This window comes from Rattus norvegicus, chromosome 3, assembly GCF_036323735.1.
Source record: "Rattus norvegicus strain BN/NHsdMcwi chromosome 3, GRCr8, whole genome shotgun sequence".
In the NCBI taxonomy this organism is placed as follows: domain Eukaryota; kingdom Metazoa; phylum Chordata; class Mammalia; order Rodentia; family Muridae; genus Rattus; species Rattus norvegicus.
In genome coordinates, this window is record NC_086021.1 from 71,552,869 (window position 1) to 71,577,304 (window position 24,436).

At 36.2% G+C, this 24,436-nt stretch overlaps 1 protein-coding gene across 3 annotated transcripts in view; it reads right to left on the reverse strand.

The window, feature by feature from the left end:
- Positions 1–316: 316 nt before the first annotated feature.
- The window catches only part of Scn9a (sodium voltage-gated channel alpha subunit 9), a 148,193-nt gene continuing 124,073 nt past the window's right edge, over positions 317–24,436 (reverse strand). For 2 of the 3 annotated variants that reach the window (XM_063284600.1, XM_063284599.1), the window contains exons 18-26: positions 22,616–22,770; positions 19,600–19,773; positions 16,034–16,156; positions 13,898–14,179; positions 13,148–13,201; positions 12,220–12,357; positions 7,852–7,956; positions 7,322–7,592; positions 317–4,851 (exon numbers count right to left, since the gene is read on the reverse strand). In XM_063284600.1, the coding sequence (XP_063140670.1) occupies positions 3,665–4,851; positions 7,322–7,592; positions 7,852–7,956; positions 12,220–12,357; positions 13,148–13,201; positions 13,898–14,179; positions 16,034–16,156; positions 19,600–19,773; positions 22,616–22,770 (2,489 nt within the window). In that variant the 3' untranslated portion in view covers positions 317–3,664. The remainder of the gene's footprint in view (positions 4,852–7,321; positions 7,593–7,851; positions 7,957–12,219; positions 12,358–13,147; positions 13,202–13,897; positions 14,180–16,033; positions 16,157–19,599; positions 19,774–22,615; positions 22,771–24,436) is intronic. The other variant, NM_133289.2, reaches the window with a different exon arrangement.

Consider the following 24,436-nt stretch of genomic DNA (forward strand, 5'->3'; position numbering starts at 1 on the left):
CCTATGTTAGGACGAAAAGAACAAGCAGACATTAGTGGGCGGCTAAATGCTTGCCTTTGGTGGCTGCCTGTCTCAATTTCATCTCACTGTTCATACCAGGTTGTAGATTTGAATGAATTACTTTGGTACTCCAGACTTTGATTTCTTAACTTTTGCATCCATGAGTCATTTACACAAGATACTTTGTTGCAAAAAACAAAGATTGGAGAGAGAGAGAGAAAAAAAAGGAAAAAAATACCAACTGTTATTAGAGATCCAATGAATTTACCCCTAAAGGTGCTATTCTCATTGGGGCACAAAATAAATACAACATAACTTAATTTTAAGCGACTTTTATTTTAGATTCTATTAACATTTTAAATTGTCAAGTATAACTACAATGTATTTTTTTTTACAAACTCAGACGTTTTGAGCATTCATGGGTCTATGGGTTTTGTAAACAGCATTCATATATTCATGGCTACTTACTCATTTTCTGGGAGCAATTCTTGATTGCTTTCTTTAGAAAACTAATAAAGTGAGAATACATACTTAAAAATTGGTGGCTCCAAACACAAGTTCTAAACCCAGATCAATCACTGACCATCCTTATTTAGTTGCTTCCTTTTAATTAATTCCCTTAGCATATGACGAATCTGCTCATATGGGCTGCTGTATTTACATATTAACATTTGATGAATCTGCTAGTATGGGCTGCTTTATTTACATATTAACATTTGATGAATCCGTTAGTATGGGCTGCTTTATTTACATATGCATTTGTTTTTCACTCTTTTATAAAACTATCAAAATTCTACAAAGTCGTGCTAAACATTTATGATTGCAAATTGTGACAATTCGAATTTAGAAATAGCCCAAAGATTTCTTGTCCTTTTTGCACAGTGAGAAGAGACAAAACAGAAAAATGAGATTCTCCCGTTTTCACGCAAACTACCTGCATGGATTTGTGGTCACGTATGCTGTCTTCTACTTAATGCTAACTCATATTTTCTGGCCAGTCACCATTCTCCACCAATAGGTAAAATAATTTCAGTGACTAGTAGCTTCCGTGGGTGACATTTTATAGTTAGTGCAAACCCTAATCAACATGAAAAAGGGTGAAAGCTTTTAACTTTTACTAAATACAGTCCTAGTGTCAAATACCATTTTTAATTGATATGATGTCATAAGTAGTGATTTTGGAGATAAACATATGCATATAAAATAATATTACATTTAAAATTGTGTAAATCAGAATGAAATATGTTCAACATGATGTAGAAAAAAGAGAAATTTTATACCTGTTTATTTTTTGTAATGCTAAAAAAATTGTGTTGAGGAACCAGTTGCCAACATATTTTAAATTTTCACAAAAATCAGTGTAAAAACATTAATAGTAAATTACAGATAATCTACAACAAACATCCACACATATAATATCAATAAAAATGGACGATATAGTTATATTTTAGGAATGTGAAATAATAAAAGTACTGATTTCTTAATTAAATGTATTAAAATTGTCAGAAATGTAAGGCTTTGTGTGTTTCCCTAATTAAGTTGCCCAAACATATTTTAGCCGCTTGACAGATGCACAATGCATCTGTATTGTCTGGCTTAGCATTCCTTGGCATCTTCCATAGAAATGTAAAAGCAGCTTCCCAAACTGTTAATGATTAATGATATCTGTAAACAACCTTTAGTCTTGCACTTAATTTCTTCGATCCCCTTATGACAAACATTTGGAAAGAGACTTTTATACAGCATCCCGGACAAAGCCCATAGTGTGAAAACCTGGACGTATTCTGTCTAATCTTTTTGTCCCTAGTACTTTGTTTCTTCTCTCCCTCTTTCTCTCTCTGTCCCTTCCCCTCTATAGGGATTTTTAATCCTTTCCTTTAAACTGGGCCAGAAATAAAGAATGTGTTTTGATGACTTATTAAATCCATATTTTTGTGTTACTTTTTAATTTCAAAGGCAAACTGAGGAAGTATGTTTTACATATTTACTTCAAAGGTTCTCTCAGAATCTTCTAGATAAAGCCCCTTTGTTTACATGGCCCATGGGCTTATCTTTGTTTTTTCTTTCTTCTCTGCAAGGATAAAGTGTTGGAGGAAAGATTTCACATTGCTGGAATAAAATTATGAGAGAATTTGTCAGGGTCATTCATTTTTATCAAGTACTTTAAAAACTTGGAGTAGGTTTCTAATCCTTGGTAGATTAACTTCAACTACCTCAAAATGTATATGCTCTTAAAATGGTTATCCCAGACTACTTTACTGATCAATGCAAAATATATGTCACACCATGGATTAGAATATTAAGAACGAAGTGACATCTATGTTATTTACAAGGGGATATAATAGTGCTTCAGAGGATTAGTTCCTCATTTAGGAAAGTCGTTGGTAATAAAGCAAGCCAATGAGACTCACTCTTTGAATGTCATTTCATTCATACAAAACACCTGGTGAACGGAGAGATATTAAAAGCCCGGCGTTCCCTGTAACTTGGGAAGCTGCCAAACACATTAAGGATTGTATTTTAAAAGATGGGGTACATACCATGCTCCAGTCATCTGCTCAAACAAGCACTAAAGTATCAAGTAGCTAATCGCTTTTCAGGATACGTTTCATTAAAAAGGAAACATAGAATTTGCTTAGAGATAAAGTCTGACAAACCGAAGCTTCGTAAGAAGAGAAATGTGGCAACTGGCTGTAAGAGGTGAGAGCTGTCTCATTGTGCAAACTAGATTGGATAGACATTAGTAAGTAAAACGCTGTAAATTAACTTTTCTGTTAATATTCACATGTTTATATTGAGAAACCTAATATTTATATTCCAAATAATGTTTAAAGGTCTGTGGTTATTGTATGAACAGGGTGGAGCGTAAGACTGGGTAGCTGTTCTCTGTGATGTGTGCCTGAAGTTTCAGCTAAACAATTTTGTGGGAGCATCATGTGACCACAAAATGTCCAAGATGTCCATAAATCAAGGTGAATGATGCTAATATACAAATGAAAGTGATTTCTTAAATAAGTAGCCCACATACGTTTTTCAATTCCATGACATCTTATAGATTCCTATAAGTTGCTTTTGACGCAATGTAGGATAAGTTTCAGCACCTCAAAAATATAAACTGAATTCTTTTTAGATTAAAGATTCTGATTCCCTAATAATAAGATGTTTTGACAAAACCTTCGTCACTAATCCCATTTCCTTTACAAGGAAATTTCATTGCAAACCAAAGTGAAACATTTACATAGAATTTGAAATCGTAGCCAATCCTGTTTGTATTTGTGACTGTGTGCATGTGTGCATGTATGCCTGGATTTCTAGATTCACATGGGTGCACATTTATTTAGAACCTAGAGAAAAGACATGGAGGCAAATGAGAAAATGTTTGACTTGGTTTTCTGATTTTTAGAATGTCTAAGTCACCCTTGAATGCAGTGATGGCTCTTCCCTTCAGAGTTACACTCTCAAATCTTAAAAGAATCATTTACCAAAGCAAAACATAGCCATGTGTAAATGCTGCCCTCTGCCTCGTTGGATCAGAGCTAATGGCTGTGCTGCCTTTGAGAATTTTTTGATAAAAAGAGTTTGGCATAGACCTCCGTAAAAGAGTCTTACTAACACGAGTGAGTCAACCTTCACAGGCTGTCAACAGTGTATCAAAACCAAAGCTCTATTTCCTGCTTTCATCTTTCTCTTTGTCTTCCTTCTCTGTTTTGTCTGTTTCATATTTCTCTTGATCTGGCTTTGTGACACTGTCATAGGAAGGTGGCGAGATGGTTGAGGCAGTTACATCTGTCTTTTCCGGACTTGAGTTCTCGTTCACGTTATCAAAAACTGTATCTTCTTTATTGGGCAAATCATCATCCCTGTCTCCATCTTTTATGTATATACTCGATATATTCTTGACGTGTTGTCTGAGGCGATACCGTCTGTAAGCACGCTGAATGATAGTCGCGGACACCTCCTCTTGTTTTCTCTTCAGTGTGGTCGTGATGGGTTCATAGGACACTTTAGAAGGATTGGCTGACATGAACCTTTCTTCCATCTGTGAACGAAGAGAATCCATCTCTCCACCCTCACCCAGGACCCGCTTTGTAAAAGCAAACAAGATGTCCAGGCAGTGGATGCGGTCTCCACTCACCATGGGCAGGTCCATGGCAATGAGCTGGACTTTGTTTGGCTTTGCGATGAGGAGGGGAGGATCCAGGGCAGCTGCAAAGTCAGAAAGCTTGCAGAACTCTATGAACTGAGTGGCGTCAGGGTCGAACTTCTCCCAGACCTCGTAGAACATCTCAAAGTCGTCCTCACTCAGAGGCTCAGTGCTCTCTTCGGTGGCAACACTGAAGTTCTCCAGGATGACAGCGATGTACATGTTCACCACCACCAGGAAGGATATGATGATGTAGCTGACAAAGTAGAAAATCCCCACGGATGGGTTCCCACAGTCCCCTTCCACTGAACTTCCTGGGTGAACTTTTTTAGGGTCACAATCAGGAGGTGCGCTGTTGAGGATGGGGGCCAGCAGTCCGTCCCAGCCCGCAGAGGTGGTGATTTGGAACAAGCAGATCATGCTGTTGCCAAAAGTCTCAAAGTTGAACATGTCATTAATTCCAGCCTCCTTTTTAACGTAGGCAAAGTTGGACATCCCAAAGATGGCGTAGATGAACATGACCAGGAAAAGCAGGAGGCCGATGTTGAACAGCGCAGGAAGGGACATCATCAGAGCAAAGAGCAGAGTGCGGATCCCCTTGGCGCCTTTGATCAGGCGTAGGATTCGTCCAATCCTGGCCAGGCGGATGACTCGGAACAGGGTAGGGGACACGAAATACTTCTCTATCATCTCAGCGAGAAACATTCCTGTATTGGAATAATAAACAGAAATGTTCAAAGATCCATTAAGCACAATATCATGAGTCTAAATAGCTTCATTCGACATATGATAAATGCAGAATTGCTGTTCTATCTTGATTTGATATTTTATTAACTGCTTGTGAATGTTTTTCATCTAAACTAAATTCATGGACACACTCCTCTCTATTTTGGCTGGTAAGATTTTGTTTTTTCATTCTCTTGAGACTAAAGTTTGTGTCATGAATAGAAAAGATTTCACATGTGCATGCTCAAAAATTTAATTCCAGGGTTCAGAATGGAGTTCAGTGCTAGACCTATGTGCAAACTAAATCCTACTAATAAAACACGTGTGTGTGTGTGTGTGTGTGTGTGTGTGTGTGTGTGAGAGAGAGAGAGAGAGAGTGTGTAAGTAAAATCATTTATAAAAATTTCGATCTTAAAACATTTTTCTTTTTCCTTCCTTCCTCCCTCCCTCCCTCCCTCCCTCCCTCCCTCCCGCCCTTCCTTCCTTCCTTCTTTCCTTCCTTCCTTCCTTCCTTCCTTCCTTCCTTCTTTCCTTCCTTCTTTCCTTCCCTTCTTTCCTTCTTTGAGGTAGAGTATTAGTTTGTAGCCTTTGCCCTTGGAAGGAGAATGGGATTTGCTATGTAAACCAGGTTAGCTTGGAACTCACAGGGATCTGCCTGCCTTTTTATCCCCTGTGCTGGGATTAATGATAGATCTCACTCCACCTGCCCATGTTTTAAATATTGTGATTTCTATGCCTATAGAACTGCATAAATTCCTAATTGTGCATTACAGTCCAGTGTTCAGTTCCTTGGAATTCTTTAAAAATTCACACACCGTTGCAGCTGCCCTCACTGCTGTATTTTCTGTCAGTAACCACCGCCATATAAAAAGTTTCCCTGATAGTTTTATTGAAATCATAAATTAATTTCCATGAAAGGTGGCTACTGAGGCTGGAGAGGTCTCTCAGAGGCTAAGGTTTCTTGCTGCTTTTGCAGAGGACCTGAGTTCTGTATCTGATGATTCACAACAGCCTGTAACTTCATCTTCAGGGGCTCTAGCACCTTCTTTCTGCCGTCTGGAGGAGCTCAGACATACAACATGCATTCACACAGGTACACACTCATATGAGTAAACGTTAACAAACCTTCAGAAAGTCATCATTGCAATGAAAGCCTTTGGAAGCACGCGTAAGATAAGCCTTCAATTATTGCAGCTTTTTTGTCTTTTTTTTCCCATAGATATCTGATACATTATATGGTACATTTACTACTAGATTTGTAATCCTATTTTTATTGTGAGTTTGAATTAAACTTTTCTTCAGATATGTTTTCTACTTTTTTGGTCAACATTTCAGAAAGTTAACTCCAATGGATTTATTATTATTATTATTATTATTAATTATTATTATTTTAAAGTTTGAGATTGTCTCACTAGGTATCCTAGGAAAGTCTGGGACTCCATATCCTCCAGGCAAAGCCTCCTTAATGCTGGAATGGCAGAGAAGTGTACAGGGCCACAGTCAACTCTTCCCTTTAGAAGAGTGCCATGATTTAACAAGGATAACAAAGAATTACTCCTGGTTTTAATGCATAACCTCCTTGTTCTCTTGTTTAAATGCTCTGGCTAACATTGCTAAGACTACATTATTTTATTGTCCTGACTGAACATGAACGTTTCCATCCTTACACTTTATCTTGTCACTCTGGCATTAATTACTACCTGAAATTTAATTTGCTTGGATATATCAATCTGGTAGCAATATTGCTCGAACATTGGTTTTAAGTCATTTGGTATTTTTTTTATTGTGGTTCTGGATTATATAAACTTTGGATTTTTTGGCCCTGTTTGGTTAGCTGTGCATTTTATCCTGCAGTTTCTTCCATCTAGAAAGTTCAATGCTAAAAGTTAAATGTAACCTTAAGATATTAGGCATGTTGGACAAAAAGAGAACAGGAAAGATATGACAGTGAAAGAAGACTTGTAAATCATATCTGTGCTACACGGACACAGCTGCTAGATGAGAAATAACTGAATTTTATAGACTGCTCCAGTATTAATTATAAGAGATGAAATGTCAATTTTTTTGTACATTTTAAATCAGGATGAATTTCAAAAGTAAGCCAGTATCCATATCGACTAGCTTGGCCCTGCTAATAAAAATAATTGCGCATTCTTCATTGGCTTCCAAGACACATCTATGAATAGATGTCTATGAGCAGGTTCCATGGGGCAGTTTTGGAAACTAATCTCAATGGGAATTTCTTTCTGACAGACCCATACCTTTGGCTTTCTGGGCTGGGGTTTGAACTTGGAAATTCTGACCAGAACTTTGCTTTCTTTCTAAATCTCCTTCCTTCTATCATGCTAATAATTCACTCAATGGTAAAACGGATCTCACACATGTAGACTACTTCTTAGAACAAATGTGGACTTTATCCACAATTAAGATTTGATTAGTAAACGGCCTTACCTACAATGGAGAGGATCACTACCACAAAATCAAAAATGTTCCAACCCACAGTGAAGTAGTAATGTCTGAGGGAGATTAGCTTCAGCACACACTCCCCAGTGAACAGGATAATGAAGACCATGTTGATCCAGTGTAAAACATAATCCATGTACTCAGTTTGCCCCTCTTTTTCTACCATCATGGTTACCATGTTGAGGCATATAAGAACCATGATGGTGATATCAAAAGCTTGGTTTGTCACTAAGTCAAATATACATCCTTGGAATTTGTTCTGCAAAAGAAACCAAAAGTGAGACAGAATGCTGAACACAATTCTAAAGTATTATCTGCAATTTTAAACATACAAAGGTTCTGGGAGGAGTTGAGAGAGGGGGAAAATCATGAACAAATATATTGTATAAAAAATAAATTTTATGAAAGATTAAAAATATGTTACAAATTTAGTACACAAACATGCTTAAGAGAATGAATATCAAAGGTGTGTGTGTGTGTGTGTGTGTGTGTGTGTGTGTGTGTTTGTATTTATTTACCCCTGGCCTTGGAATTGGTTTTTGTGGTTTCTTGGACCCAAGCTTCTTCATTGCATTATAGTATTTCTTCTGTTCTTCTGTCATAAAGATATCTTGACCTCCAAGGTAAAGGAATAAAAAAGAAATCCAATTAAAACCAGAACCAAAGTGCAGTTCTTTCTTCTCCTTCATAAAGGTTAAATATATAAACATAGAGATGATATTATTCACTTGGCTAATACCTAGGAGCCATACATAAGATGCCTAAAAAGGGTTACCTGTATAAACCTTGTATAAACATGGACATGCTGTAATTCAAATATATAGAGTATGCACAACATATGATCATGAGTGGCCACATTACCTATGATATACTAATACGTTATTCTTTAGCCTCTGTGTTGAGGTTTTGTTTCCTCTGCTATCTCTCTTACTGGAAAATATTTGTGCTAAGTAACGGACAGATTAGGAAAATTTAAAAATGTCTTTCACACATTGGCAGATGTTTTGGACTCTAATCACAAGTAGGGTTCAGAAATAACAACTAAGATAGCACTAATTTTCTATTGATTTATAATTTCCAAATGGCACCATTTCATTAATGGAGGAAAAAACACAGGCAATTCTAGAAGTGCTTGGGCAGTCCTATATCTATGTCAGCATCCATGTATGTCTCTGTCTTCATGTAAAGAAACTGGATTTTTAATAATCCCTCTCTGGTTTCAATATAAATATTTTATTGGATATCAGCATTATACTTGTAAAGTTCAGGTACAAAGGAAGCTACCAGTCATCAGTCTTGAGCGGTCTGAAAGATTATCAAATAATTAAACAAAAAGAAATGCAGTCACCTAGATTAAATAGCCTAAGCTGATGTCAAAATCACATTTTAACCCTTTCTTCATCAGAAAAGACAAAACTTCAGAAAGAAAGTCTAGAAACTTTGGTTATTTTTTTTTATCCTTTGCTGACTTTTGAAGACTATCCACAATCTTCACAGACTTGGATGGACTCTGCCATGGTCTTTGCTATTGCTCTTTTAAACTCACAGCATAATGCAGAGTAATGTGATCTTACAGATTCATTTCTGAGGACTTGAAGCTTCAACTGCTTTGCTTAACTTACAGTGTGTTGAAGTTGAGGACAATCTGACTGTGGCTTCCATTTTGTTTTCCTGATTTAACCTATATTCAGCTTTATTTTGGTTTCATATAGTCATACTTTCTTTTTCTTAGATTTTATTCACTCTGCCTACTTGGCCCACTGTCTTCATGCCATTCATTTTGGTACTCATCTGATGGCAGAGAGTTCCTGCTAATGTTAAGAGAGCAGCCTTGGTCCTTAGTCATTATTAGTAGTGACTGACTATCTTCACACATCAGAAACTAAACAAAAGTTGGTAACAACACATGGAGAAGAAATTTAAAGCATAAAATAATGTTGCAGACTTTGTTTTCCAGGGAAAATATTCTATTTTCAAAATATCATGATGGGTATGATGAACCGTAGGGGAGACTGTGTGACCCAGAGTAAAACTGTTGTGTTTTACTGCAGACTATATAGTCCTTGTGCAAAATCGCCTCCTAGAAAGGCCAGACGGACATTATATATAGGTCAGTTTTTCCTATCCGAATGTTTATTGGATGTCAAAGTTGTATCAGTTAAGACTAGGCTCTTATCTTTGTTCAAATCTCATCTCTCTTGTCCATATATAAGTTCCTTGATTTCCCCAAACACACTATTATTATGCTGTTATATAGCAAATACACCATTCATTTGCTGAGAGGATCAAATGAAATCAGACTTGCCAAACAGTATAAAACTAGGACAGAGAAACACTTTATAAATGCTCTATATTAACTTGAAATCTTTCAAATTCTGAATGTTTTGAGAATTGGCATGATACTCAAAGTGGAGAATTCTGTTACTAACCCAGTGGCTTGGTCTTAGTGAACATGCAGATACACTTCAAATTTTATGCTAAATTTCATTCTTCTCATTTCTATGAATCATAAATGATTGTTTTTTTTGTTTAGTGTTGGGCCTCATACCTCAATACTTTATTATATATGTTGATATTTAAAAATACAAGAAAGTGTGACATTTGAAACATGTGGGGCTCCAAAATTTTGAATGAAAGATGTTTTTGTGTATTTGCATTCATCTTCCCTATAAGGATGTAGCTATTTAAATAGGGCTGTTGTTACTTAGAATTAGCACATAGAATAATTTTCTGTAGAGATCCTACTTCTAATTCTCCAAGCATCTCTTTTCCTTAGATGGTAACCAGGTCAAAGTTAATCATCAAGAAACCTGAGACATAGATTCTGCTCTCTTGAAATCCACAACAACCATGTAGACACTCCTTGAGAGAATGTCTCATTTGAGTATGTTCCCTTTCCCAGTTGTCATGGTGGGCTATTTTGGGTTTCCAAGAGCAGCTCAGTTGTCAGATTACACAGGACCTGGATCAACTTGTGTTTTCCTAGTCACAGACACATCTACTAAAGCCCCGTTTCATAATCTGTGATTGAAAGAATTCTGGGGCTTAGTTTTTGATGAAGCTACTCTCTAGGGTCAGACTGTAAATATTACATAATGTTTCTAAGAAGTTAACTAGATATCATTCCTCTAAATTACACACAAGGCATCTTATGCAATATCAGACAGAACAGAATTCCAAAAATGTCAATGCTTACATGTAATTCCTTGCTTGGAATACCCAATGACATATCAGCTCCTACTGAATGGTAGTTAGTAAGGGTTTTCAAATCTGCTTTTCCAAAACTACAAACAGCATGTATTTTTAAAAATTTCTATCTTCAAATCTGAACTCTATAATAATGGAGTGAGTTGCTACTCATCCTGAAGATCTTCCTCCTTTATTAGGGCTAGACATTATGCCCACATATTTCTGTTCTTCATGAAGACAGTCTATCCATTGACCTCCCAGTTGCTGCATATTCTCTTTCCTACCTTCAGAAAGCAAATCAAGTACCACAGCATCCACTTCCTGACAGCTCATTTGCATTATCATAAAATTTTATCATTGCGCTTATTGCTATTTTATATGTGCAGTGTGGCAGATGGAATAAAATACTTGATTAAATACCCAACAGATAAGGGATATATTACAGATTCTACTTAGTCTGATATCTGATTTGGAGGAATTACTTGTTCTTTGTGCCCTTCCTATTTTCTACTTTCCTAATTTTATTTAGTTATTTATTTTCATGCTGGGACAAAAAACAGGGCCTCGTGCTTCCTAAGTAAGTGCTTTACATATGTTAGATCCCCAACTTCATATCCCCCTTTCTAGGTTATTGTAGCAACAATTCAGACTATAATGGTTGACTGTATGAATTGAATTGTATTCCCTTCAAATAAATATGGAAATCTTAATTCCTAGCACCCCAGTATATGACATTGATTGAAGATACTGTTATTGCCTAGTGTGATTAAGAGGAGGTCCAAGAGAAGTAGAGCAGATTCATAATCAGGTACTCAGTAGAGGAGATGATATAGAAGGAATATTATACATATATATATATATATATATTAGATGTACCCTGTTCTCACCCCAAAAGGGAGCCTGGGCTGACAGGGACTGAGGGATACAAAGATGAGTCCTCTCTTAGGGGCCAGGACAAAAAGCATGACTCCTCCAGCTCTTTGATTTTGACTTCTAATGTCTAGATGAGTGGGGAATAAATTACTGTTGTTTTTAAGTCCTGCTCTTGGTTGTATTTTATTATGACAGTCAAAAGGATCGAAAGCTGACACGTGGATTAGTGAGCTTAAAAGCTAAGGAGAGTGATTGGCACACACACTCTGCAGACCTTATTTTCACTAGTTATACTATTTCTTATGTGTGACATAAGTGACCTGGGTTCACCAGCCATGTCCTAGGTAACTGTCACCCCATGACCATCATAAGATTCATCACAGAAGAGTGGTTAGCAGGAAAAAAAACCCTGAAATAAACTACTATAACTGCTTTGAACAAAATAGCTCACTGCTTTGAGTTGTAGTATATTTATTGTTTAGTCCTCTATATGCAAGATCAGAGAAAGCAGAGAATATAATTAAAAGTATTATTATGTTTAATTACATTTTAATATTTTAAATACATATATAATAGCATATAACTAAATGATAGTTTAAATAATGAGTATACTATATAATAATATATAACTACATACAATATGATGTAATGATTTAATTAAAACTATTAATATAATATTCAAAACTACACAACAAATATGATAAGATTATGCATATATGCAATTGCATACTTGACCAATTATTTTGAAAAATTAAAATCAAAATAACCCCCTTACATGAAGTGCATTTTTTCTCAGTGCAATGAAGGAAACCTAAGATACTTATCTTTTTTTTCTGTTGGTTGAAATTATCTATGATGACACCAATGAACAGGTTCAACGTGAAGAATGAGCCGAAGATGATGAAGATGACAAAGTAAATGTACATGTAGAGACTGTATTCGTATTTCGGCTGTTCATTTACCTGCAGAAAAAGTCAACAGCGTGTTGACAGTAGCATGGATTATTTCCAGTCATACGTGGGCTGGAAAAAGTTAGTATTTCAGAAGCACTCGCGTTCAGCAATAAGCACATGTTTAATACATGCTTATATTATATGCACACAGTCTTCCAATGATGTATAAAGGATCTTATCATAGGCAGTGATTGTCCTCAGACTGACAGGACAAGTCACCAGGTAAATTACTCAAAGTATTCCCTTCATTTTCAAATGAAATTGTCAAAGTGATCGTACCAGAGTCATACTAATTTTATTGTATTTCCATTATTTATAAATAGGTCTTTACTGGATTTCACAGGAACACAAACCAGCCAATAATCTCTAAAGTTTATTGGTAAAGATATTGTTGCAAAGGGTTTCAAGACATAAAAACAGTAAAAACTATGAATAAAAAAAATCACTTTACTTTTATTTTGATCCACTAGTATTTGCTGCTCACTGGTTACCACTAGCCTCTGCTAAGTGCTGGATGGTGGACCCCCACAAGGAACCTGTGAGGGAGACACTGGGTCGTTTCAGTTTTTCAGTAGACTGCTCTGAGTTGGTTGCAGAATTTGCACAATGTAGCAGACCCAGAATTTACACTGGGTCCCGCCTTCAAATGCTAGACTCCAAAGTAATTGAACTCAGTAGGGAGGCAGATTTTCGTTGTATTTGTACATATTTAGGGTCCTAGAGAGCTGAAGTTCAAATTCTAAAGCTAAATTAAAGGTAAAAAAATGTAAGATTTCCTTTTAGGTTGATAGAAACTTACATTAACAGAGTCAACTGCTGCATACATAATATCCATCCAGCCCTTGAATGTTGCCTGCAAAAAAATACATTTAGAGAAATTAAATGATAAGCTCAGACTCTAAAATCATCATATGGTTTACCTATTTAATCTTCCAATATAACTAGTAGCATCCAATTAGTTTAGTTCTATTTAAAGAACTCGGTAGACTTAACATAAAAGTGCTATGATTATGCTTTAGAATCAGAGCACTCCATAATTTACTTCAGATGTAAAAAGACATGTGAAAACTGCTATAATATTTTAAGAAGACATAGTCTAAGCTTTTTTCCTTATTAAGAATTTCTTAATTGTTACAAATACTTGTACGTTTTATATATGAAACTTTTTCTAAAAGTGGAACTGAGTTTTTTTCATTAGAGCAGAAAATAATTTGTCTCTATTTCTCAGGGCTTCTCAGTGCCTTTAAGAAGATCTTCCCATTACCTTGTAAGATAAACATAGAAGTCCCACAAAGACTGCTTGGAAGGCAATTTTCTGTTGATGCAGTGATGGGGGTTCAAGGGAAAATAAACCATCTATCCTGGATTAATAAATCTAAAAATCAAGAAACCTGTGTGCTTTAGCTAAGCTTACAGGGCACATGCTCTGAGAAAATATTAAATCCACTTGAAAAATCATATGGCATCTTAATTTCTAGTTAGTAGCAGATTTACACAGCATTTTACACCCTCCACTCTGTACCAAGTATTCGCGAAGGGAGTCACTTACAACTTGAAGCAGCGACAGGTAACCAAGCCCAACGTTGTCGAAGTTTACTTTCAGGTTTTTCCATCGCACATTTCCACTAACGTTCATCAGGGCAAAACACTCAGAACGGTTTGCAACTTGAGATGTAGGAAATCGTGACCCATCGGTGGTGTTGACACACTCATAGAACTTGCCAGCAAACAGATTGACTCCCATGATGCTAAATATTAGCCAGAATATAAGGCACACGAGAAGCACGTTCATGATGGAAGGGATTGCTCCTATGAGTGCGTTGACCACTACCTGATTCCCAAAAGACAAGACAAGACCAGTTAGGATCAGTAGAAAATGTCACACAGGCACCAGTGCAGAATTAAAGGCATAAGGCCAACCAACCCACAAGTCTATATAGAGCTACCGATATACAGTGGCCAGTAGGGCACCTAGTAATACGAGGTGTGCCACACACCATGTGATTTTTGATTTACCAGTTTCATGATTAAGACAGGAAAACTATTACCATACACAAGGACTAAGTGGCCAAGATTACATTGTACTCCAAATAAATGAAAACAAAACCAAGTCAAACAGAAAAACCAAAAACATCCCCTCCTCTCAAAAAACTCTCCAAAGAACCTGGTCCTGCTAAGACAAAGTCAGAAATATACAAACGTTTGAAAAGAGAAACATAAATGGCAAAAACGAACAAGCAAAAAACAAAAGAAAAGACCAAACAGACAAAAACCATCAATTAAGAATGTGCGTATTGACAGTTCCATGATCTTGAAATCACCAACTTTTGGAAATGCACTCTCCCGTATGGTGAACCTGCTAGTTTGTATTGGATTAGGTTAGGGTTGGGAGTCTTTTAGGTTTGTATTCTTTAGATTGTGATGATTATACAAGGTGAAGGTAATTTTCTTGAAATTACCTTTATAACTCTAAAATTAGCTTTTATGTAAGTGCTTGGCCAAATACAGGCGGTGCTGGCCTCAGCAGCAGCTGGCCCTAGGTGAAGCTCATGCCCCTCTTCTTCATTACTGCCTTTCAGTCTTGGCTACTGATCCTGTGAGTTCCCTGCTTCTAATTTCCTGCCACACACCTTCTGGAGTAGGTCTCTCTAACCCGGTTTTCTTAATTATCTCATTCCTCAAAAAACGGTCTTTCTTCTTACTCTTAAGCTAATAGTCCACATTTGGGTACAAATGAGTTAGAATTAGATGGTTAGATAATAGATTAGCATTTGCCGTTTTTTAAACTTTCAACTTATTAAACAGGATCTCAAGACACTTCCAAGTGGGGACTCGTGGGCTCTCTGTCCACTTGTGAGACAATCTGGAATGGAGATAGGCTTCAGTATGTTTAGCCAACATGGGTTCCATGATCTCTATGGCCATTGGAATCATCTTCCACACATAAAGGGTCTGACTCTGAAGAATGACTCAGGATGAATATCAACAAATGACTTGTGCCAAATTCAGGAAATATAGGCACTGTCCTCTATGGGTACTATGAAGAAGTTGCTGATTTAATACAGCCCTTAAAACCAGGTTACTGTAGTTACTGTTTGCTTCACTTTGTTTCTGTGGAATGACTCTATTTGGGGTCTACTATGCACATATTACGTTGTACTAGAGCATATAACTCCTGGGGCTTCGATTTCTTTAAGTGCAATTTTGGTATAATCCACTGATTTTGAATCCTTATTTTGAGCATGAAATTAGATACAATGGCTAGTGTTACCTTACCTTCTTATCATTTCTTATGTTCCCTAAGTTTGTTCTCTAATCAGGAATCAGCTGGACATTTGATGAGGCAAACTATTTATGTATTTATGAAAAGTTGTATTAGGATGAACAGTGATCTCATCCTTTAATTCTAGCATAGGAAAAACTTCATTTTGAAAAGAAGGCTCTTTATTAAGACCATAGACTTTCTATCCATATTATATAAATTATAGTATCATCTGCTACTTTGTTACATCATAGGTATTCTACAGTTCTCTGTGTAGTTAATCTATATAGCCATATCACATGTGTATGTATATGTCTGTGTACATATACAGATAGTTCATAAGAACTATACAATCATTTTAGAATTATTTCAAACTATAGTATAAAAAAGAATTTTACATTAAGGAGTTTGGTATTTTCTTACCCTCATTCCTTCAAATCTAGACAAGGCTCTTAGGGGTCTTAGGGCCCTCAGTGTCCGTAGAGATTTAATGGGGCCAAGGTCTGAGTAGCCAAGAGTGTTGGCTACTAAAGTAACTAGAGACACCTGCAAAACATGGCATTCTCAGTAAGGATTTTAATGAAGTGACACAATGAAAATTCAAGTCTAAATTGCACTCAGAAAAAGCAACAATAATGTAATTTTCTTCCAGTCAGCCCTCCCCATAATAGTATGTAAGAAGGAAGATTTGGAAAAAAAATAGATTTCTTAGAAGGATGGCCAAAAGAGGAAATAATGGAAGGAAGAAAGATTACTTATTACTACACATAAGTAGAAACAACATCTACAATTTTTGTATTTCATAATTACTGGCTATCTAATTGAATAATAAATCAGGACCTTGATAACAGCAACCAACACATTTTCTATTAAAATGAAACCCATGGCACACCCCAGCATGCCTTCAAAGCTGTAAATAAAAGTATGTTAAAAACTTAAATAGATCTAAACATGATTATCACTGTATTTTGAAGCCATCTGAAGATTCATGACTGAGATGGGAACAAGTTCAAAGAAAGAACGTTTGCAGCCTTTGGTTAGTCAACATTATCACAAAAGATCTGTCTGTAATGATTTATGGAAGGAACTTTGAATTATATTGAAAATAGAGTGAGAGTGAGTGAGTCACTGCTTAACTGTCAACCTGAGGGCATAATAATTTCATCATGTTAGACCTAGCCACCATGATGACGAAGCTACAGGAATGTGTACTCTCTTCACGAATCATCTCAAAAGAAAGAACACTTTCAGAAAGGAAATCAGCGTCCATTTTGGAATAGAACAACGAGTTCCCAGTGAACAAAAAAAAATCTGTATCTCTAAGTGTGCTCCACGTCTGAGTAATTTCCGTTTATTATTTACTGCGGCAGGCACTGTGTCTAAGAACAATGCCTTCAACACAAGCTAATGCAATGTCAGAGACCCAGTATTTCTAGGGAAGAGTGGATTGAGTTCAGTTTCACTGAATGGTTTAGAGAATTAAAGACTTCATTCCTTAGAAGTTCACTGCTGCTGCTTGAGACAGGGACAATGCTCTGTGGAACAGATGTCCTTGTGGAGTCATTTCAGAATATCCCACTAAATGGAGCATACATTTTTAATAACCTCTAGCTAGTAGGACTCATTACTCTTCTTCTCACTCCTAAAGTGATTCAGTCATGCAGTTATCCCCATTTCCCACGTAAGAAAAAAGGGTATGCTCTCTTTTTCATAAGAGAGATTCTAAAAATATTACATAGAATTTGCTCATTCTTTAGTGACATAGTAGACCAGTCCTTCAACCTGATGCTGAATGTTGTGATAATGAAAATGTGATAATCGAGAAATGCTGCACTCCAGTCTGTTCCTGGGAACCTATGTGCATGTACCCACACGTATATTGTTCCTTTTTAATTTTAAAAGTATTTCCTTTATTTTTGAGATTATAATAATTAAATCATTCCCCCTTTGAATTTCTTTCCTCCAAATGCTCTCATATTGATTAATCACCCTGCCTCTATCTTAGACTTGAAAGTAATTTTGTAGTGAAGTCAAGGTAGAGTCATTCCTGTTTATAATTAAAACTGTTTCTCATTGTTGGCTGTGCCCCACCTATAACCTTAACTACAAATAGTTCCATGCTGCCTGGTCCAGAAAATGGCAACCATGCATTTGTTTCAAAAGTTTATTACAACAGATGCTGTTCTGATTACCTTGTTATGAGCACCTGTAACCTCTTTAATTCAGGAACTTGTTATACTGTTTCTGTAACCCCACCTATTTGCCTGCTGAATCCCCTATTTGGAAACCCCCTACTCCTGGTCTGTAAAAGTCCTTATCTCACCACGTCCAATGATGATCTCTTGAACCCTGTTTCAGGAAGAGACAAGCTGTGTACACTTTTTTTTAAAGCTTGTTTTAATTAATTGCTTGCTATAATTAGTTTGACCATGATGATTTGGGTTGGCGATCTTTTCCCTTAAATCTGTGAGATTAACAATATACCCCTCCTCACTCTCTCTTTTTCATTAATTGTTGTTACGTATGTGTGTATGTGTATGTGTGCATATGCCCACACGTGTATTCCTGAATACATATTTATTTCGAGGAATGTCAGAGACTCTATCAGAGCATTTTATTAACATGACTGCCTAAACTTGAGCTAAACAAAACAACAATAGATGGTCTAATGTGGACAGGTATTGGAGGGCAGCCATAAGCTCAACTCTACACAAAGAACTAGAGACAAGTAAGAACATAAGAAATGTTGGGGGTAATTTGTATATATGCATACAAAATTTTCAACAAATTAAAATAATAAGGAAGCAATGGCACAAGTTTGCCGTCGCTTCCTCTTTTATTTTTTCTGTGCTGAATATTGAACCTAGCGCATCACGCATGGTAGGCAGACACTCTACAATAGAGTTCTGTCCCTAGCTCCCAAATCATTTTTCCTATGTTGAATAACAAGTAAATTAAATTATTCTTATGCACTTTCCATCATCCAAGTCCAAAAATATTCTCTTCATTTATTGAAGTAATTAGTAGCTTTGCTGGCCTTCTGTAAGGGGAGTGGGTGGGGTAGGAGCACCCGTATGGGGGAGGGGAAGGGGATGTGGGCTTATGGACAGGAAACTAGGAAAGGGAATAACATTTGAAATATAAAGAAATATATCTAATAAAAGATACAAAAATAAAAGGAAAACTCATGTTGGTTTTCTCCATCATTATGACTGAGCTATTTTCTAGCCTTTCCTTCTCTCTAGCATAGAACTAGTCTTAATCCTGAATTTTTACCCAAATTTAACCACCATGTGAGACAACTTGAAAATTAGTATCCTGTCTTTTAGAAATATTCATATGCCCTTTTCTGTTTCTATTGCTCAAGGATACTCTGGTCTCTATTTCCTTTCCCTTTCTTTTCCTTTCTTTCTTTCTTTCTTTCTTTCTTTCTTTCTTTCTTTCTTTCTTTCTTTCTTTCTCTTTCCTTTTTCAGTGTTAAGTGGAATGATATTTAAATCATGTGCAATTTTAAGAAAATTATTTTTTGAATTATGTGTGGTTATCTTACCAACATGTCTGTTCAGCATGTGCATGTACTGCCCACATAGGTCAGATGGGGGCATCGGTAGCAGAAGTGAGAGAGTGCTGTGAGTCTCTAGGAGAGCGCTGGGTACTATAAGTAGGTCCACTGGAAGAGAATTTAGTGCCTTAACCCTCAAGCCATCTCTCCAGTCTCAAATCAGGTATAGTTTTAAATCCACAGTTTCGTTTGATTTTTGAGAAACATATGCAAAGGTTACAAGTATATTAGAGTCATATGGAAGAAAAATTACAATGATTGAAAGATTGCTGTTCTGTTCATCACAGACAGATTTCTATAACTACCTTAACATTCATAAAAGCTTCTGGCTTTAAAGTAAGATGACAAAATGGTAATCTAGAAAAGCACTGGTGAAAACAGAACTCTTGAATAAACCACACTTTAAATTTTATTCTAAAATACTTACATCAACAATTAAGAAGTCCAGCCAACACCAGGCATTAGTGAAATATGTTTTATACCCATATGCGACCCATTTTAGAAGCATTTCCAGAATGAAGATGTAGGTGAATATCTTGTCAGCATACTCCAGGATAATCTTAATGGTCTTTTTCTTTTCAATATAGATATCTTCAAAAGCCTGTGGAAACACATTTCAATTTATGTACAATGCTAAATTTATATTTCACAGGAGGAGAAGAAATTACAATTCAGTAGGAGACATCACAAAAAATAATGGTGTGAAAACAACTTGATTAGCATTCTAGTTCCAGCACAAAATTTACTTCCAGTATCCTTTTTTTTTTGTTACTAGAGGCTGAGAGAATGCAAAGGAATGAAATTACATACAATCATCTGAAATAATCATGGTTTCTAAAAACCTACTTTTTTTTTAACATCACCTGCTTGGTCTTTCTTCCCTTTCAAATGGAAAGAGTCCTGATCCTTTTCAGACTTCAATTCTGGGTCAGCCCCTCTCTAGAGCTTTGTAATCCCAAGCTTTAATTCACACCCACCCATAAGGTTAGGAACCTCCTTTGGCTCTTACTCCAAGCAAATAGCATTTATAGTCTGCAAAATATTCTAGAAGAGTGACAAGGGTGTGGTAGTTAGGGAACTTATCACAGTCAGAAGCTCTTTGGAAAATACATTTAGAGAGTTGAACTAATGAGGGCATTATAAATGGCCGCTGATCAAAATAGATGTGAATTTCTAGAGTTTTTTTCCTCATATGGAAGCAGTAATCTCTTTGGTAGAAGAAATGAAAGCTAACATAGATTTGGTGGTTAACATCATATTTCCTGCCCATGGTTTTGGACTTGATCAGTTCTTATCCCCCTCACTGCCCAAGTGAGTCAAGTGTGTTAGTACTTTAAATATTATCCTTAGCACATTTTTTTCAACTGTTGACAACAATACCAAAGGAAAAAAATCTAGGTTCGAGAGAATGGGCAGACTTGCTAAGATTCACATTTGCAGATATTCTGAAAGTAAGCAGGGTTGAGATGGGGATGGTATGGGGTAGAGAAGGAGTCTCGCTCTCAAGACTTTCCTGCACCTTTCTCCAAGTTCTAGGGGATTCACAAAAACCATCCAAGCAGAATCAGTAACTTCAAAACATGGCAAGACAGAGATTTGGTGTCAGAGAAGAAGTCCGTTCTTTGGATTTGGGTAGAGGCTCAGAGAGAGGAGTATCGAGTCTTAGTGATGAGGTGAGATGCTCTGCTCGGCAGACCTCGTCGTGACTAAACCAGGCAGCAGACTCAGTGCAGGGTCTCAGTTTGCAGTGTGAACTTTGGGGAAGCAGAAGTAGGGGTTTAGGCTTCCTCACTGCTCATTTCAGGTACTACTTGTTTTTCTTTTCACCTATGTCTGGGTTAAAGAAAGGATTTCGAAGTTGTAACACTGACATTTACTATATTTGACATATGAGGAAACATTTTAAACTCTGTATTTGTTAAGTGATGAGATTATATATTTTCTCAGAGATTTTTGAGAATTTAATGAGAGAAATGTATATTGAAATTATAAAATATGGTATTTTCTATATTATACCTATTATTTGCATTTATTTTATAGGCGGGAATTTCAAAATTTTCATTATCTTACTTGGAAAACTCCTTGAGTGAAAACACCAATCGTGAGCCTGTTTCTTTTCCTAATGGGATTCTTTTAATTAATTTGTGATGGATTCTTCCAAAACGTCAGTCTTTTTTTGGACATTTTGAGCAAAAGTTTATTTAAAACTTTATCCTTTTAAATATATTCTTTAAAATAAGTGGCCATCTATGACTTAGAAAAAGATAAAGTTGAGAGACTTTATTAGTTATTAATAGGTAGTATTAGGAGGGCTCTGATTTCCATTCTGAAGACACACTCTATTTTTAATTTTTAAGAGACTAGACTTGTTAAGAAAAGCATTACTCTGTGGGCCCTGACTTTTCTCACAGAATACAGGGTTCCCAAAAAATACCACAGAAGGAGAAATTGCAAGTCCTTCTCCATGATAAATATAAATTCGAAAACTATCAGTAAATTATTTTCAAATGGCATTCAAAATTATATCAAAAATCATTCATTATGACCAAATTGGCTTTATTCCACAGATGCAGACTGGTTCAATTTATGTAAATAAATAAATGTGGTTCATCATATAAATCAATTCAGACATAGATCACACGAAAGCTTCAATAAACAAAGAGATCTTGGACAATATCCCAAATCCCTGCATGGTAAAAGTAATGGAGGATAGGGATGGAGGGAGCATTCCTCTGCAGGATAAATAATATGCATTTTACAAACTGTTAGCATCATACTAAAGGTAGGGGAACTTAGGTTTCTACTACTAGAATCAGGAAAACCACAAGTCCACTCTCTTTTATTTTCATTTTTTATTTTCGGAAGTGCTACTGTAAGCATTTTACTTATGGCAGAAGAAAGAGATGCGAATAGGAAAAGAAGAGGTCGAAGAATCCAGACTTAACAGATGATTTTTGCTTCAATAGCTAACTAATCTTAACAGACTCTACTACGAAACCCTCAAAGTTGATAAGCACTTCAAACAACATGTCAGACTACAAAATTAACACACAGAGATCACTAGCTGGAGAAATAGCTCAGAGGTTAAGAACATAATGCTCTAGCAGAAGACCTGAATTTGGCTCACAGTACACACAGTGGGTGACTCCCTATCATCTGTAACTCCAGTTCCGATGAATCAGATGCTCGGTTCTGGCACCTGTTAATGGTTTTTGCACTCTCACATGCATGCGAATGTACATGCAACCCAAGGATTGAACAGTAAAATATATCTTGTCAGTACCCTTTTTATACACAAATGACAATAATGCTAAGAAAGAAATCAGAATGAACCATATTTATGATAGCCTAAGGATTAATTTTCAGCGAAGTCTGACATACTTCCCATCCCATTTTTTGGTATAAAGATATTATTTTATGAGTCCAGTTATCAGTCCACTTACCAGAGCTCCACTGCTGAGCAGGATCATGAGAACGATGAAGCTTTCAAACCAGCTGTGTTCAACTATCCTGTAGCACGTCTTCCTGATGGTCCACCAAACTTTCCCTTTCCCAGAGTCTACATTAACTTGGCAGCATGGAAATCTCCTCACACAACCTGGCAAGAAGGATATGTGTAGAAGGTCTTGACACTGAGAGTAAAAGCTTAGAAAATATCATTTAAGGACAACCTTCTCCCACATTACATAGTTTCTTTTTCCCAATGCCTCAAGACTTTCTTTCATTGTCTAATTTTGATGGCATTCTTTTGGTATCCATCCATTATTTCTAACACAATATATTATCATGTGCAATTTTCTAATTTCTTGATTTCTTCCACACCATTTAAATTATTTAATGAGGAAACAAATAAATGAATGGAATAAATGTAACACTGAGGCAGAATTAGTTTCAAGACTTTCTTCACTGACAGATAATATAATTGGACATAGTTCTACTCCTGAATTTAAAATTATTTTGAGGAACTGGAAGTGTGGTTCAGTTGGTACAGTGTTTGAAGAGCAAGTAGGAAGCTACATTTGGTCTCCAGAACTGCATATATGGGGGTGGTGAAACTGACATCCAAGCAAGAGAATCAGCAGGTCAATGATATCCTTGGTAATAAATGGAATCAGATGGAATAAACACAAACACAAGACAAAATATTTTGAGAAACAGTATTCTCAATAATGTTGGAAAAAATAATGGGAAGTGTTAAAATTAAGATTAAAAAGGTAAATGTTTTTTGGGAATCCAAATGGATATATTGCAATCTGCTTTAAGCTTGAAAGATCTGAATTGGACTCTAATATTTAAATTATTTGGCTATGAAAAACAGAGGGAAATTTTATTTAAAATGTTTATGCTTATTCATTCATTTTTTTTTGGTTCTTTTTTTCGGAGCTGGGGACCGAACCCAGGGCCTTGCGCTTCCTAGGCAAGCGCTCTACCACTGAGCTAAATCCCCAACCCCACTTGTTCATTCATTTTTACATCAAGTATTTTAGTGTGTCTTTCTAGTTAGCTTCATCTCCATAGAGAATTGGCTTTTGACTTTATCTAGGTTAAATAGGCACAGATATTAATGAAATAAGTGGATAAAGAAATTAAAATAACTCATATGTAGAGGTCCTTTTGCACGAACAGAAGTCCGCATAACCCGGTTTCTTATATTAAAAAGAGTTGGGAAGAGGTTTCTTGGAAGAGACAGAGCCTAAAATGAATCAATTTATTAGTAGCAAAAAGAGTTTTGTTTTGGAAAAAGTCTGAGTTTGGAAGGAGGTCCATTGCAAAAGAGCAACAAAGACGGTCCTTTGTGGGAATTAAAACAGGTCAGAATTAAAAAAGCGATGTTCTTAGAGGTGAGTGTGATATCATTCTCTATCATATTCTTGAGGCTGCACTTTGGCTTTTCTTTTGAATGGTGGACCATATCATGCTATTTGGCTTGTGTGTATCATACACTCAACAAGGTTACAGCCACAGTGTGAACATGGCTGGCATAAACCTTTACGTAGTGAAAACCATTATAGGTAATTTGTGGGAACTTGACGTGTGTGTGTGTGTGTGTGTGTGTGTGTGTGTGTGTGTAATAAAATGATGGAGGAAATGTTAATGAAATAGATAAACAGTAAGTCTATGATGCAGTATATACAGACAGCAGAAACCATTTGAGAAATGCTTTTTCCTTACTTTATTATGTGGTTATTAAAAACTGCTCAAATCATTAATGTAGGAATGAAATAGTGTTTGTTTCAGTAACTAATATAAATGAAGACACTGGC